The sequence below is a fragment of the Nesoenas mayeri genome, assembly GCF_963082525.1.
Source record: "Nesoenas mayeri genome assembly, chromosome: 7".
NCBI classification, from domain to species: domain Eukaryota; kingdom Metazoa; phylum Chordata; class Aves; order Columbiformes; family Columbidae; genus Nesoenas; species Nesoenas mayeri.
In genome coordinates, this window is record NC_137551.1 from 20,584,236 (window position 1) to 20,598,440 (window position 14,205).

General features: G+C 36.0%; 1 protein-coding gene across 1 annotated transcript in view; it reads right to left on the reverse strand.

The window, feature by feature from the left end:
* Positions 1 to 14,205, reverse strand: part of KIF20B (kinesin family member 20B) — a gene marked incomplete at its 3' end in the record, with an annotated part of 39,030 nt that overhangs the window by 22,965 nt on the left and 1,860 nt on the right. Inside the window, exons 2-15 of the mRNA XM_080347640.1 lie at positions 13,532 to 13,688; positions 12,915 to 13,001; positions 12,670 to 12,786; positions 12,328 to 12,466; positions 10,744 to 10,928; positions 8,646 to 8,694; positions 7,773 to 7,967; positions 6,182 to 6,293; positions 5,650 to 5,721; positions 5,021 to 5,167; positions 3,065 to 3,227; positions 1,779 to 2,027; positions 869 to 1,008; positions 118 to 268 (exon numbers count right to left, since the gene is read on the reverse strand). Coding sequence (XP_080203766.1) covers positions 118 to 268; positions 869 to 1,008; positions 1,779 to 2,027; positions 3,065 to 3,227; positions 5,021 to 5,167; positions 5,650 to 5,721; positions 6,182 to 6,293; positions 7,773 to 7,967; positions 8,646 to 8,694; positions 10,744 to 10,928; positions 12,328 to 12,466; positions 12,670 to 12,786; positions 12,915 to 13,001; positions 13,532 to 13,687 — 1,962 coding nt within the window. The 5' untranslated portion in view covers position 13,688. The remainder of the gene's footprint in view (positions 1 to 117; positions 269 to 868; positions 1,009 to 1,778; positions 2,028 to 3,064; positions 3,228 to 5,020; positions 5,168 to 5,649; positions 5,722 to 6,181; positions 6,294 to 7,772; positions 7,968 to 8,645; positions 8,695 to 10,743; positions 10,929 to 12,327; positions 12,467 to 12,669; positions 12,787 to 12,914; positions 13,002 to 13,531; positions 13,689 to 14,205) is intronic.

Below are 14,205 nucleotides of genomic sequence, written 5' to 3' on the forward strand. Positions count from 1 at the left end.
GTGGCTACAGTTACACAGCTTGCAATTCCTTGAAGCCATCCTTCTAACCCTTGAGACATATCATCACCCTAACAGGTAGTTAATAAAAGGAATGTTATTGAGGGCAGATAAAAATACCAGAGGTTCAGCTTGTTCACTGCAAGGCTGATCCTTCAATTTATCTTCTTCATCTGTATTTTCAGTATAACCATTTACAAGTTCCTTGAAGATTTCCAGACGCCTATCAGAATTTTCTTCAAGGAGTTCTCGCTCTTGAGAGAGGTACTCTCTATAGTAGGAAAAATAAGTCAGCAACAAGCTAGCCAGCATGAACTGCTAAGAAGTTATTAGTACAGTTGCCTATAATCATACTTTTTTTAGAAAAAAAAAAAAAAATTGGCACGATAGAACAACACAGAAAACAGTGTTGCTACACCAAAACAGAAGTATATTTCCCCCCACTCACTCTTCTGAAGATGGAGGGGAACACAAATATATATGCAGATTATGGACAATATTTAACTACAAGCATTTTTTCCCAAGCTTCTTGAGCCAGAACACCTGTTTGGAATATCACTGTGTTAACTAAAGAATGTGCAAGTGTACTCTTTCTGTAGACATCCTACCAAAGCTCTTCTCTTAGGCAGAGCTCTGCAGGAACAAACGCTGTTTACAGGTTACACCCCTATCCGCCCCCCAAAAAAACAAGGCCTTTCCTATACAGTATTTTTCCTGAAATCATAGTCCAAACAAATTGATCTATTAAAAAAGGCAATAAGTCTAGCAGAAGAATGTGGTCTCTTACAGCCAAGAGACAGGTTTAAGAAATAAGTTAATTCACTTTCATTTTTTAAACCAGTAACTTTAAAACCACTTAAAGCTAACTTACTCAAAATCTTTTTCCCGCTTAGCAAAATAGTGGGTAAATTCTTGTGTCACTTCTTCACGAATTTTTAGTTCCAGCAGTATCTTATTCTTCTTTTCAGTAATAAGTTTGTTTTTCAGCTCTTCTAGGAGACTTAGCAGCGCCTAGAATTACCATTAGTATTAAGTTTTTATATAAAGAAATCGTTTCCCAGAAGTGAGATTTTTTTTTCGCGTTCCTCAAACACTACAATTATACTTTATTCTTCCAGCTTGCAAAATTCTTCCAGTTCTTTTATTAGCTTATTCAAAAACAGGAGGATTCATGAGTAGATTGAAATATCTTTTTGGTACTAACACAGCAATTTATAAGTTTGCACAGAGCAGGCATTAGCAAAGAATATTAAGTTTATTACAAGAATTCTTGAAGTTGCCTTAAAAAAAACAGGCTTAAGCTCCACAGGATTTGTATGTTTTCCCAGATGTTCATTTCTGGGACACTATCAATGAAACTTCCACAAAACAGTCTCTAGTCCTCTGTTACCTCTTCCTTGTCTTTCCTACAAGTAACTAAAATTGCTGTTCCTCGAACTGTTTTCAGAGTTTTCTTGTGCATGGAATACAAAGGAACAGCCTCCTGTATTGCTAAAAAACAAGTAATACTTGCTGTGCATTGACCATAGGTCACCAAAAGGAGAGAAAGCTGAATCTGCAATTCTTACTGTTCTGTATGTATTTAGACACTTATTTCAGAGTTTTCCCACAATAGGCATTTAGTCATAAGTAATCCCACTTTTAGTTCTTAACACTGGATTTAGGCAGAATGAGGGTGATTAGAAAAAAAAGAAGATAGTTGAGAGGTGAGAGAAACTAGGAAAATACCTTGCTTCAAGACTCCGTGCTACACTAATTCTTAAAGTAGTCCTGGCACATACCATATAGTCTTGTTTTCCAATAAGAACTCTCTCTTCATCTGTCTGCGCTGCTTCTTCTCTTGACATATTATGTTGTTCCTCCATCTCATCATCAGCTTCAATCACATCTTCTAGGCTTCTGTCCCATAAGACAGTAGCTGTTTTCCTTGGGACCTGCATTTTAGTGTCACTAAGTAATGATGATTCTCTTGCTGATTTCTGTCCAAATGACTGATCTTGAGGAAGAATAGACGTGTCCATAACTAAAACCTACTCAGAAAATAAAGAACATCAGTATTTTTTATACCTCTACTGGTACTTCCAAGAGATACCTGTTGCACTTTCCTGTAGCCCTCCTGAGCATAGTATTGCCACAGCCACCTATCCTCTCTGCTCAGAGTCACTATTTAGACCAATTTTCAGCTAGAGTACAAAAGAGTCACTTTAGTCTAACCCTTCTTTTGATCCCAGGAACACCAGCTTCCACTAGCTTGACAACCTACAAGAGAGCCACCACATCATGCACCAACAAATTTCTGTATTTCTTACACTTGGAGTTTCCAGTTGAGTTACACAAGTGTCATCCTACAAATTCATTCTTGAACAGCTGAATCACCCTTACACTCTACTACTTCTGGTATTTTACTTAACCTGAGGAGATGAGCCAACACTCTAAAGGGTCTCCTGTCATTTGAACATACCTAACTGTCAACAGATGTTTCCCATTGCTTCCATTAAGTTTAGAGCACTGATCCTCAATACTTTCATCTTCCAGCCTCACCAGGGTTATATCACTGTACTTCTACTCATTCTGCTTCACCTCCACATTCCCAGTGAAGCCTCTATGGACATAGAAATGACCTTTCAAACTCTTTGGTGCTCAGCCTGTTTTTGTCAATATTTCAGGTGAGCAATACTCCAAATTAAGATAGCAGTAGTTTATTGGACAGCTAGAATTGCTCCTGGGTGTCAGCATGTTACAAGCACAGAGGAAAAAAATCTCCCTAGATCTTGAGAAATTTCTTCCAAATACAGCAAGTGTCTTTTTAGGCTAGACATTTTATAGGAACTATGGATTTTCAGTAGGAGATGCTCCCACTCCCATAATCCAAAGAAAAAAAGTCAGTCTATTAAAGCCTTTTTAAAAGCTTTACAAAAAAAAATAAAGCCTGACTAGGAATAACTAGAAAATATTACTGCAATGAGACAGAAAAATCCAGTAACTAAATTCATATTCTTAGAAGTGAGAGAACCTGCTCTTCAAGTGCAATTCAGAAGTACTAATCAACAAACTACAACACACTTACCTTTTGTGCAATTGCTGAGAACTTTAGCACATTGAGTGTTTCATCATATGCTGAAGCACATTGGCTTATGTTTACTATCATGTATACCTTCCCCTTTCCAGTGAAGAATCCTTGAAGAAAATGAGTTAACTTACTTTCCCGAAAGGATATGTGCTGCTGCAACCTTTAAAGACAAAAGAACAGATGACCAGAAGTTTGATAATTTCTGGTTAGTGTAAATGCAATCCAGCCTGAAGAGTTAAAAATATTTACAAAAGCAGTAGTCTTTAAATCAATTAAAATTGTTTTGGACTAGACACAGCTGTTTGTGAAGAGATTGCATGGCTGTGGTGACTGCTGCTGCTTTATCATTATGTCTGATGAGAGCAGTTAGACCAAAAGCCCGTTCAACATTTAGCCTAGGGTAGGTCACATAGCCTTATGCTACACCGAACTATATCTCATCTCTCTCTTCCTTTCCATATTCATGAAAAGGATGTATCTAGTTCTAGGCATGCAGTATCCAACATTACCAGAGATCTCTCACTCAGTATATCCTGCCTCTGAGAATGGACAAAAGCAAGTGCCTAAGCAAGAAAATGAGTGTAAACCAAACACATGGAGATAACTTTCACAATTGTTTCCCTAATCTCCCAGCAGTTTGGCATTTCCTGAATCAGAAGTTGTGCCCTTGAATTTAAAAGCTAGTGATTTAGTTTTTGACGCTTATAGGAAATTTTACGAGAATTCATAAAACATGACTAAACACGCACCTGCCACTGAACAGGTCGCTTGCATTTCAGGCACATGATGGCTATTCAGTTATATGGAAATGCTACAGAACTCAGCAAGATTCCTACCAGAATACATATACAGCTCATAAGGAGCTTTGCTGCAGGACTGATAAACAAGAATAATTTTAAGAAAGTTACTCCTTCCTATTCAACTTGCAAGGGGCATCCATTAATGCTTCAACAGATCATGCCTCAAAACATTTCTTCTATATTGTTAAAATTCCAAGTTATTAGGATCAGAAAAAGACATTGTGAATACATTAACAGCCCTGTAAGCAGCTGCTAGTTTTAACGTGCTCTATCTGGAAAGAACAGGAAGATAAAAAGACTGTAAATTAAAAAAAAAAAAAATAGGATAAATCAGGAACACAAGCTAGCAAAGCTTCATCATCTTAAGTTATGACAGACCTTGAATAGGCTGTCAGGATCAGTGTTACACAGTAAGTGAATTTGGCAAAGCACATCTGGGCATATCAATCAGCAGACAGAGTTCATTTAACTTCTCAGATGGAAATAGATCTTCAAATGAGAACCTGTGGGGAAAGCAGTTCCTGGACAGCTACATCCAGCTGTGGCTATATATTGTACTGGTTTTAGACAGCTAGCTTTTCTTATTTCACTCTTATTTAGATACTTGAACTGGGGCATAAACAGTGGGAAGGCTTGCTTTTGTATGTGGTTAGCTAGATCAGGAGGAGAGTGTTAAAGTTGCGACAAGATTTAGGAAAAACAGACAAATTTTATCAAAGAGCACACAGTTATGATAGCACAGCAATAGCCTGCTGATGAAAAATGTTACATTAGAATGAAAATTTAGTTAGTTCACAAAGGTCTAATAAAAGGCTGAAAATTTGACCCTTACTATGACACTAGTAAGAGAAGGGTTTTGAACTTATTCCAGAGTTTGTTTGAAAAACTAAGCGCAGAAGAAGAAAGTTCATTTGCTAGTATCTATGACAGTATATTTAAAGGATGTTAGAATTTGATTGATTTAAAGAGCAAAACAAAGAAAACTGAATATAACTTTGGTATAACAAGACTTTACAGTATAGAATTTACAAGTCTGTACATCTTCTCTACCAAAAACTTAGTACTAGCATTGTGTATATTAAACAATAACTTTGAAACACTGTAGGCAATACCTAAAAACTACAACCAGTTTGCAATTCATAAAACAACTTACTTAGCCTGTTGACAGCTCTTGAGTGCATTAATACACTTGCGGAGAGTCAGAAGAGAGGTGTTTATATTTCCACTCTCTTTCAATCTGTCACCTTCATTGCGGGTCTTGGTATATCTTTCCGAACCAGCAAGGTCACACATTGACAGTCTGAAAGCAGGTAAGGAAAATTCTGTTTACTTACCTTAGAACACACACAAGTTATTCACTTTTTAAAATGATTACTTAGAGGAAGAATTACTTGGTCTTATCTGCGTAAACCCTTTCACCCTTTTCAATGTTGTCTCCCCTATCAAATTTCACACTACTTCCTCCCAGACCCTTCCTCACATGCTTCCTAATTTTCCTCCCTGTTCTCTTCCTTCTGAGGGCTTAGATGAATTCACAGTTATAGCAGGCTAGCAGAACTCTGTACTAAGCAGAGGGGACAAGATACAGAACAGTGTTGCAACCTGATGGCTTGAGGTAGATGGCCAAGTATTGTATGAGTGTAGAACATGGGGAAACCACCACATACACATGAGGTTCTACCAGGGAGCACTAGGTTACATAGTGCAGTACTAGTACACCAACATGGAAGATAATTGACAACTTAATCACAAAAGAGTAGATTGACTCTGCTCTGAACTTACTCGTTGACTCGGGTCACTCGTTGTATTCCTGTATCTTCAATTTTCAGTATCTTAACCGTGAATACACTGTGACTAAAAGGAGAGATTTAAAAATCAGCAAAGTAGTAAAGTAGACCAATACTTGCAAAATATGTTTGGCCTCCACAACATCTTTTCAAAACATTGTTGAACCTATCAACACATCTAAGCATATATTCCATCAGAAACAAGCTTTTAAAGGTATATTTATGTAGCACTACTTTTGCTTTTTTTCCTCAGACATTTAAATAGAATAAAGATCAGTGCATTTGCTTGAAGCAGAGTATTTGATAAAATGCTGTTAGCTTTTGTATATGTTCATCTTATTGAAAGATTTAATCCTTATGGCTCGAAACATTGGGACACATTACTGCTACAAAATGCCAAAACTGAAACCTAGTTATCCAGACCTCGTTAAGGCCTTTTATCCTCCTAAAAGCCACAAGACACATTTTAGTTCCTTATTCCTCACACACACTATTCTATGCCCAATGTTACTCAAATGGTTTCTCACCTTCTGCTGGAGGAAGTATTCAGTTTTGTGCTTGCAGTACTCTGGTGTTTCAATCCCAGTTCTAGAAGTTTAAAAGCTTCTTTAGAATCACAAATCTGAACCCACTGCAGATCTTTAGAAAGAACAAACATGGTAATCTTGTAAATATCATTATCAAAAAAGAAAGGAGGTATTAGGGGATAATGTATGCACACCACAAATAATACATTTACTTGAGACACACGAATGTTTTACTAAGCCTACTTCAGACAGAACTTATATGATGACAATTAAGATCAAGATTCTTCCTTCCCTGGGAAAGGAAGGACAAGTATATTGCATCATTTCATTCTATTAGCACACAAAAATACATTCCATCCAAATTAAGTGAGAAACCTTAGACTAAACACTGAAAAGCCAAAAGGTAGGGTCTATTATAAGTATGAAAGCCCTACATTCATAGTCATCAAGACAGAATTCTACCTGGACAGCTTCTCTGTTTTAGGCTACAACCTTGAGGGAGGGGGAAACTATGGACATATTTCAGTGCCATCAACTGAAAAAGATCAGTGAAGAAAGAATTATGTCTGCAACATGACGACTATATGTCATCTTGGTATGTACTAGAGTAAATACCTACAATCCTGCTAATAGAACTTTTAAGATAAACATTATGGCCTCTTGAACTAGAGGTCACCAGAATTGTACTAGCAAAAATACTAGCTGTGACCAGGAAAATCATTAATTGGTATGCCTCAATAACATCAGGAACAGCCTTACATTTCCAAGATTTATAAAAAAGAGATTATGTTGAAGCATAGTTCAAAGCAGACTATTTCATACTTCACACATTTTCTAGTGTTTGAAGAAATTAAGGAGCTGGGTTTATCATCCAGTTCAGGTTTTTGAATCTATAGCCTGGCATATGAAAGATAAAAGCAGTAGGACAAACACCTGCAAAAAAAGCCTTTCATCTAGAATTGGTGTCTTGATTGTACAAAGAACCTGTAACAAAGCAAACAGGTTTCAAATCCTATTTTTTCTATGACCAGAAACAAATACTGAACCGTTATTTTTGAACTCTTAATTCCCCACCCTTCCCAACCCAAAACAAATTACATCACAGGTTTGATCAAACAAGAGTACTGAAAATGTAATTTGTAGTCAGACTGAACTTCCTCACATATTCTCAGAAGTCTGTTTCTCTACTTAAAATACTAAAAAAAAAAAAAAACAAAACCAAAAAAACCCCAAACTGTTGAGCTAATTATAACTATAGTCAAGAATTTCTGGAGTATCTTTTTTAAGAAAATGGAAACAAATTACTAACAAATTTATCAGTTGTTTTCACTATTTCTCCAATTCAAAGAAATATCAAGGCAGTGGAGTGCATACAGGCTTTTAAGAGTCATAGTCAAGAATAAAGAGAAAACACTATTAAAAGTACAGATACTTCTATGTACATAGATTGTTGCCTTTTGTACTTAACATAGACACTTCTACTGCCACAGTGAATGCAGTTAGGAGTTTCCTAATCTAGGAAGAGACATTATTAGAGAAAGACTGAATTTTCAAGTTACACGTTTGGCAATTTGCAATGTATTCTAATCACCTTTTAAATAAGAACATCCCTTAACATCTTGAGCAAGACGTAGTGTTTTTCTCTTCTTGTAATTTGATGTAGGAATCAGAAGATCATAAAAACCTTCATTGTAAATCTCAAAAAATGAAATCCAAACAGAAAACTTAACATAGTTTTTCACAGTTGTGCTAGATTGTTCCGGGTCATTTAAGAGTTCTTCTACACCTGCCAAGTACAAAACATTACAAGTTAATATAGGCCTAGTAAAGTGAATTCAATTTAAAAAATTAACAACCAAAAACTGATATCAGAATAGCCTTCTAAAAAACACACTAAACAAAACAACAACAACAACAAAATCACTGTATTTCCCACCCCTTTTCTTCTTAAGTATCTGGGAGTCATGTGCTTAACCTACATATTCACAAGAGACACCTACTCTATCACTTCCTTTTCCACTTGCAAATTCTATCAAACATGTACAGCTTGGATTATTCAAATCTCTTCAATATCTTCAGAAAACAGAATTAAACTGACAAGTACACTTCATTCTAACTTTTTAAAGTGAACCTATTACTTAGGTAGTTTTTAAATGTTAGAATTAGGTTTATCTGATTCCATATAGGTACTCCAAAAGACTGTCAGGATATCACTAGGACCCAGAGCATAAGTAGTACTACTTTTCCTTGCTACAGTTCCATCTCATTTAATGCCTGTCCAGGGATTCTTCTAACCACTTTATCCTTGTGTTTTCTGCCCAGATAACTTGCTCACTATCTAATACACAAGCATATAAAAATGCTAAGTAGTCATTTCATTATTAACATAGGCCAGAAGTCAGTTATTGACCTTCAGAAAGCATGTTTGCCAGCTTTGATTGCAATTGTTTAATGTAAAACATACCCTTATAATCAACTGGTCCATTGTTGTCAAAGCTATTTTGATGGTCTACCTACAAAAGAGAAGAGAGAATTTAAGATATTTTGTTGACAGTACTCCACCAGTACAGCACCAGTTACTTTTGTAACAGCTCTGTTGTCCTACTAGATAGGAATACAGCATAGTTGCAATATGTCAGTACAAAGTTCCTGGCTACACATCATGACTAGTTCAATGCACCTGTACAGTTCTGTTGGAAGGGCTGTTCTTACCTTGACATTCATTCCTGACACTTTTATTACATCAAGCCCTATCACAGTATATAGCATTTCAGCTTGCTGAACCAGAAAAAAAAGCAAGCCACAGAAAAATAGAGTGGTGGTAGCCCATACAGAAACAGGGTGATTTAACAGGATTATTTGCAGGAGTCCAGTAACCGTTTACACATTACTCTTAACCTACTGAATCCAGAGAGACCAGTTTTGTTTTTTTTTTTTTTATTACTAGTATCTGGTAAACCAGGATTCAATATCTTACAGTTTACTAGGTCAACCCTCAGAAACAGAGGTAAACATAGAACACTCATCCACTTAAAAAACCAAGTGAGTAATTAACTGCTTCATGATACAGGCTGTGGGAGCCTTTCATAGCCAAAATAGAGTCTCAGTTTTCAAAAGAAAAGGAAAAGTATCTTCCTCTGAGCTCTTAAAAAGAAAAAAAAAAAAGGGGGGGGGGGGCAACATAAACCCCTACAACTAAAGCTTATGAGGTTTCATAGACATACACTCCATTCTCAGTGTTAGGGCTTTTTTAAACTTTTTTTTTTTAGGCACAGAACTGCAAAAAAAAAAAAAAAAAAAATGCAACTCATTGCCAAAACCAGTATGCTGAAGAAACATGTATTACAAAAAAAACCCACAACACAAAAACCCCAAAGATGTAGTTTGAGTTGAGCTTTTTTTTTTTCTCTCTCAATATTTTGTCACAAGTATCTCTCATGTAAAGCTGGGATTCCATGAAGCGATTCCTGAAATTTAAATATTCATGTAATCAAACCTTTTACATTTAAGCTTTACACATGTGAAACACCTACCCAAATCTGTCTCTGTTGAAGTGGATGCAAACTTTGCTACCAAATTGATGAGCTGAATTATTTTTTTTATAGCCAGAGTTAAACCCAGAAACTAGGGAGGACATATATGTGTATTCAAACACAAATGTGACGGAGTTTTCTGAAATCCATAAAGACTGCTAGAGCTAGATTTAGCATATGCCTGTGCTTTTGAGGTAAAGTCTTAAAGAGCTTTGCTGCCACCTGCTTTCCAGACTGGAAAAGTCCAGTTAACAATTAATAACTCATGGATTTAAAAAAATAAATAAATCAAGTTAACAAATATATTTCATCCTACAACAGCCAGAACACCATTATAACCTAGCATAGCACTTGGAAGATGCTTAATTCTTTTTGTTAAAGATAAAAAAGCACAGTAATCTCTTTCTAGTTCTAATTCCTGGCCTATCTTCAGTTCTTTTTATATTATTCACTTCAGAATTTAAGGTATGCTTACATGAAATATAATTTCCCTATAACTGTAATTGGACTAAACAGCATTAGAATTCCAGGCAACTCATGAAATTTAAGTGTATTTCTAGACTACTCAACAGGAATCTGTTAAAAAATAAAGACCATTTGCCTCCTTTGAGGATGTTTTCCAAACTGGAATAGGGGAACAACCTCAAAATCATTAACTTCTTCCAAGTATTCTGAAAGACAGTAAATCATTTAAAAGAACAGACCTACTAGCATCCCCACAGATGAAGAGGCTATTTGCAATAAGTCTTTATTAAGCACTAGTAACCAAAGACAAATTATCAGGTGCCCAAGCTACAGAAAAAAGAAAAGCTTAGAGTTTACATCCTATCAAATACTCAGCCACAGGAGAAAAGGATTCATCAGCTCTGCTCCTCACTTTGCTGCTACTTTGAATAGCTGGCTGACAGCAAATAGACATAGCCACACTTAAATACAGATGGTATCTTCCCACTGAAAAAATACACAGGGTAACACCGAGCAATCTAAATATCCCTGTATCCATCAGTATAAAAAGCCGCACTCCTCTACCTCTTTTGTTAGCCGAAGTATTGAATTTTTAATAGCAGTTTCTTCTCTCACTTGGTCTTTAGTCAGCTTTATATAATCTCTACACCGATGGGGTTTGAGATCCATTGCTGTATATAGCTTTCCTTGAATACTTTTGAACAACATATCCATAGTCCTTGGCAGAATACCAACATCATCTTCTGTCCCTGAAAGAAACATACCAAAGAAAGACTAATTATTACTGTGAGCAAGTTATACAGATAAATGAATACAGAAAGATAAGCAATTTAATCTCAGGGCATACACGAGAGATTTGGAGGCCTTTTTACAGCATGAAACAGTGGGGTTTTTTGTATTCTTACAGTCACAGAAGTGTTAGAGTGTTCTGAAAGGTATTTGGCTTTCAGCAACAGCTCATGTTCTTAGAGAGTAAGGAACATATAATAATAAAAAAAAACCCACACCATCACAAAACAAAAAAAAACCTGCTGGGGTATTCTGCATAAGCTTGGCCTGAAGAAAAACAACCCAAACAAACCACAGTCAAGAGACATTTAATATAGATTTGCAGTTTTTCAGTCACATTTCTTAGGCTGCCTTCACTTCTCTCCAATTAAGTAACCCCGAAATACAACTAACAACTGATCTCCCAGCCATAGTCCTGTAGTAGTTCCACAAACTACACAAAAAGTTCTAGGAGTCTTGTGAGAACTTGCTCCTTTCCCAGACCCTTCTCTCAGCACATACTATTTATGCACCTGAAAGGCAAAAGGGAGACAAAAGCCTCAGTGCACACTTGATCTTTCTGAAACCAAATGCAGTTTTAAAAAGGGTTCACTTAACTTTGATTTCTAATACAGAGAGAAGAAGAGGAGCAAAGAGAGGGATAGAAACCACTGTCCTGCCTCAGACTCTCACACCATCATCTTCCAGCCTCTGAATTTCTCCTACTCCTGAGAGAGATGGGCTTTTACCAATTACAGCACTAGCTGTCTTGCCTAGGTCAGAACAAGCTAGTAACCAAGTAGCATAGCAAATTCAAGTACTGCCACATTACATTTGTGTGTCCTTATCTCTTCTTGAACATTTTTTGTTTATCATAATGCCACTTTAATTCAACTTAACTTGAACAAAGTAACAGGTCCTAGCAAAGAATGAGCCCTCCTAAAAAACTGCTTCATCCTTCACTTTTCAAATCCTGAAATACAGATTATATACTTTCCTAACTCCCTCTCCTCACTGACTTTCTAGATATTCGGAGGAAAAAATAAGAGTCACACACACCAGGTTGAAATTATTACAGCCTTACAAAGGAATATCACTATATATTTATGTGAATTCTGGCAATGACTCTGACAATTTAGTGACATTTGTTACGGATATTTATTAATATCCAAGAGAAGCCAAGGTATATATAGGGCCTACAGTTTAAATAAAGCGAAAAGTTATAATACAGGGTGTTTCAAAAAGACTGACCAAATTTGAAATCCAATTCATTTTGACATTAGGTCCGTCTCTTTGAAACACACTGTATTTCTGCTAGAAGTAATCCTCACTTAAAAAAAAAATGAAGCTAATTCAAGGAGAATGCATTTCTACTTATACCTTTGAATGTGTAGGTTTTCCCAGCATTTGTGACACCATATGTAAAAATAAGACGATTACATCCATCTAAGAAATCTTGCACTGGTTGCTTCATGGTCCCTTCAAAGAATTCTTCTTGAGTTGTTTCAGGTCCAAACACCTAAGCATTACCAAGAAACACCTGTCATCTTTGTTTTGTTTACACAATCATAGAGACTTTTAAATCATTTTTTAAACTCTACATTTACATAATCTTAAATAATATATTTTAAACTGTCAATAGTCTTTAATATGAAGAAAAATAGAAGTTAAACAACTTTTTTCCAGGAATAAACAAAGAACTTTTAAGGACAATTCATTTACATGTGAAAAAGTGAACTTCTGCATCATCTGTCCAGCAGTTTTTTCACTTAGTCGACTCAAAGAATTTTTGGGAGGCTTCAGTATGATGCTCGTTGAGTCTTCAATTGAAACACAGTCCTATTAAAAGGAAACACAAGCAATGTAGGTGTTAAAAGAATACAAAGATCTCAGCTTACAAGAAAAAACACCCCACCACCACCCCACCACCCCAATCCTTTTAAGTTATTTTAAACTAAATGCCACACCTGAAATTCATTTTCTCTTTCCAACGGTGTAAATGGCCTAATACGCAGGCAAACTTGTATGTGTTCCTTAGACTCCAAAGTGCTCCTCTTAAATTAAAAACAAACAAAAAAAAAAAAAAACAGAGAGCAAGTTAGAAATTTGGCTGAATTCTTTGTTTGCTAACTAGTGTGTTAAGGCAGTTTCATTTTCATCAGGCTAATTTGAACAGACTGACGACATGGGTAGCATAAGTAATTCACTACATCAGTTCTGACAAGGGATTACACCCTCGTAGGAGTTTGCTGTGATAACTTAGAATTAATAATCTTGCAACACATATGTGTATATATATACACACACTCTACATTCAGGTGAACTAAAGATCAAGAATAAAACCCACAAAAACATTCTATAACTAGCAATTAGCCTCATTCACAAAAAACTGATGCACCCAATAAGGCATCAATGCAGTGCCACACAACTTAGTCTAATCCTTTTTATCTTCTCCAAATTAAAAACATATTAAAGGTGCTTTTCATTTTTTCTGTAAAATTCTGACTATTCTTACTGACGAAAGGACTAAGCTTATTTAAAATATATATCTCCTCAAAGAATGCTAACATTAAAGTTTTCATACCTGGCTCGTGTCTGAGCTTGAAGAAGCCAAAGAAAATTCAGCAGAGAGATCTGCTTTAATATCTTCCACATTTGATGGTCCTGTTCTTTGAGGCAGCTCAGCACTAGTAATATAGGATGGTCTGAAAAGTTTCTCATCACCACAAGTCAGTTCCATCCTGTAAGATAAAGCAAAACTATTTTTTTTGCTCTTCGACCACATAATGTAGAGCTTCTGAAGTCCCTTAGAAGACAAGTCAAATTGAGACTGATAGCTGCAAATTCTTTAAGGAGAAAGCTTTCTTCATCCTCTTCATAATTTGTATAATAAGTTTCTGATAGTTTGGGAGAAGGTCTGCAAAGGGGTTTGCATTATGATTAAACAAGAACAGCTCCTCTTCTCTCAGTGAAAACCAACTGTTTACCAGGGAAAAACCTTACACATACACTACAACCTTGCTAAAAATCATGTCTGACAAGGAAGATATGAACAAAAAAAAAGAATCCAAACCAGACAACACAATCATATTGTTCCACATCCACTTCTCCATCATCCCATTACAGTGACAATTTAGAATAAAAGCTCATTGCAAGAATAACCCATGCTTCATGGTTATCTCTGCAGGACCTGATAAATAGTTGGTATTACAAACATAACACAATGTAGCTTAATAAAAGACAGAGTTGAGAAACATT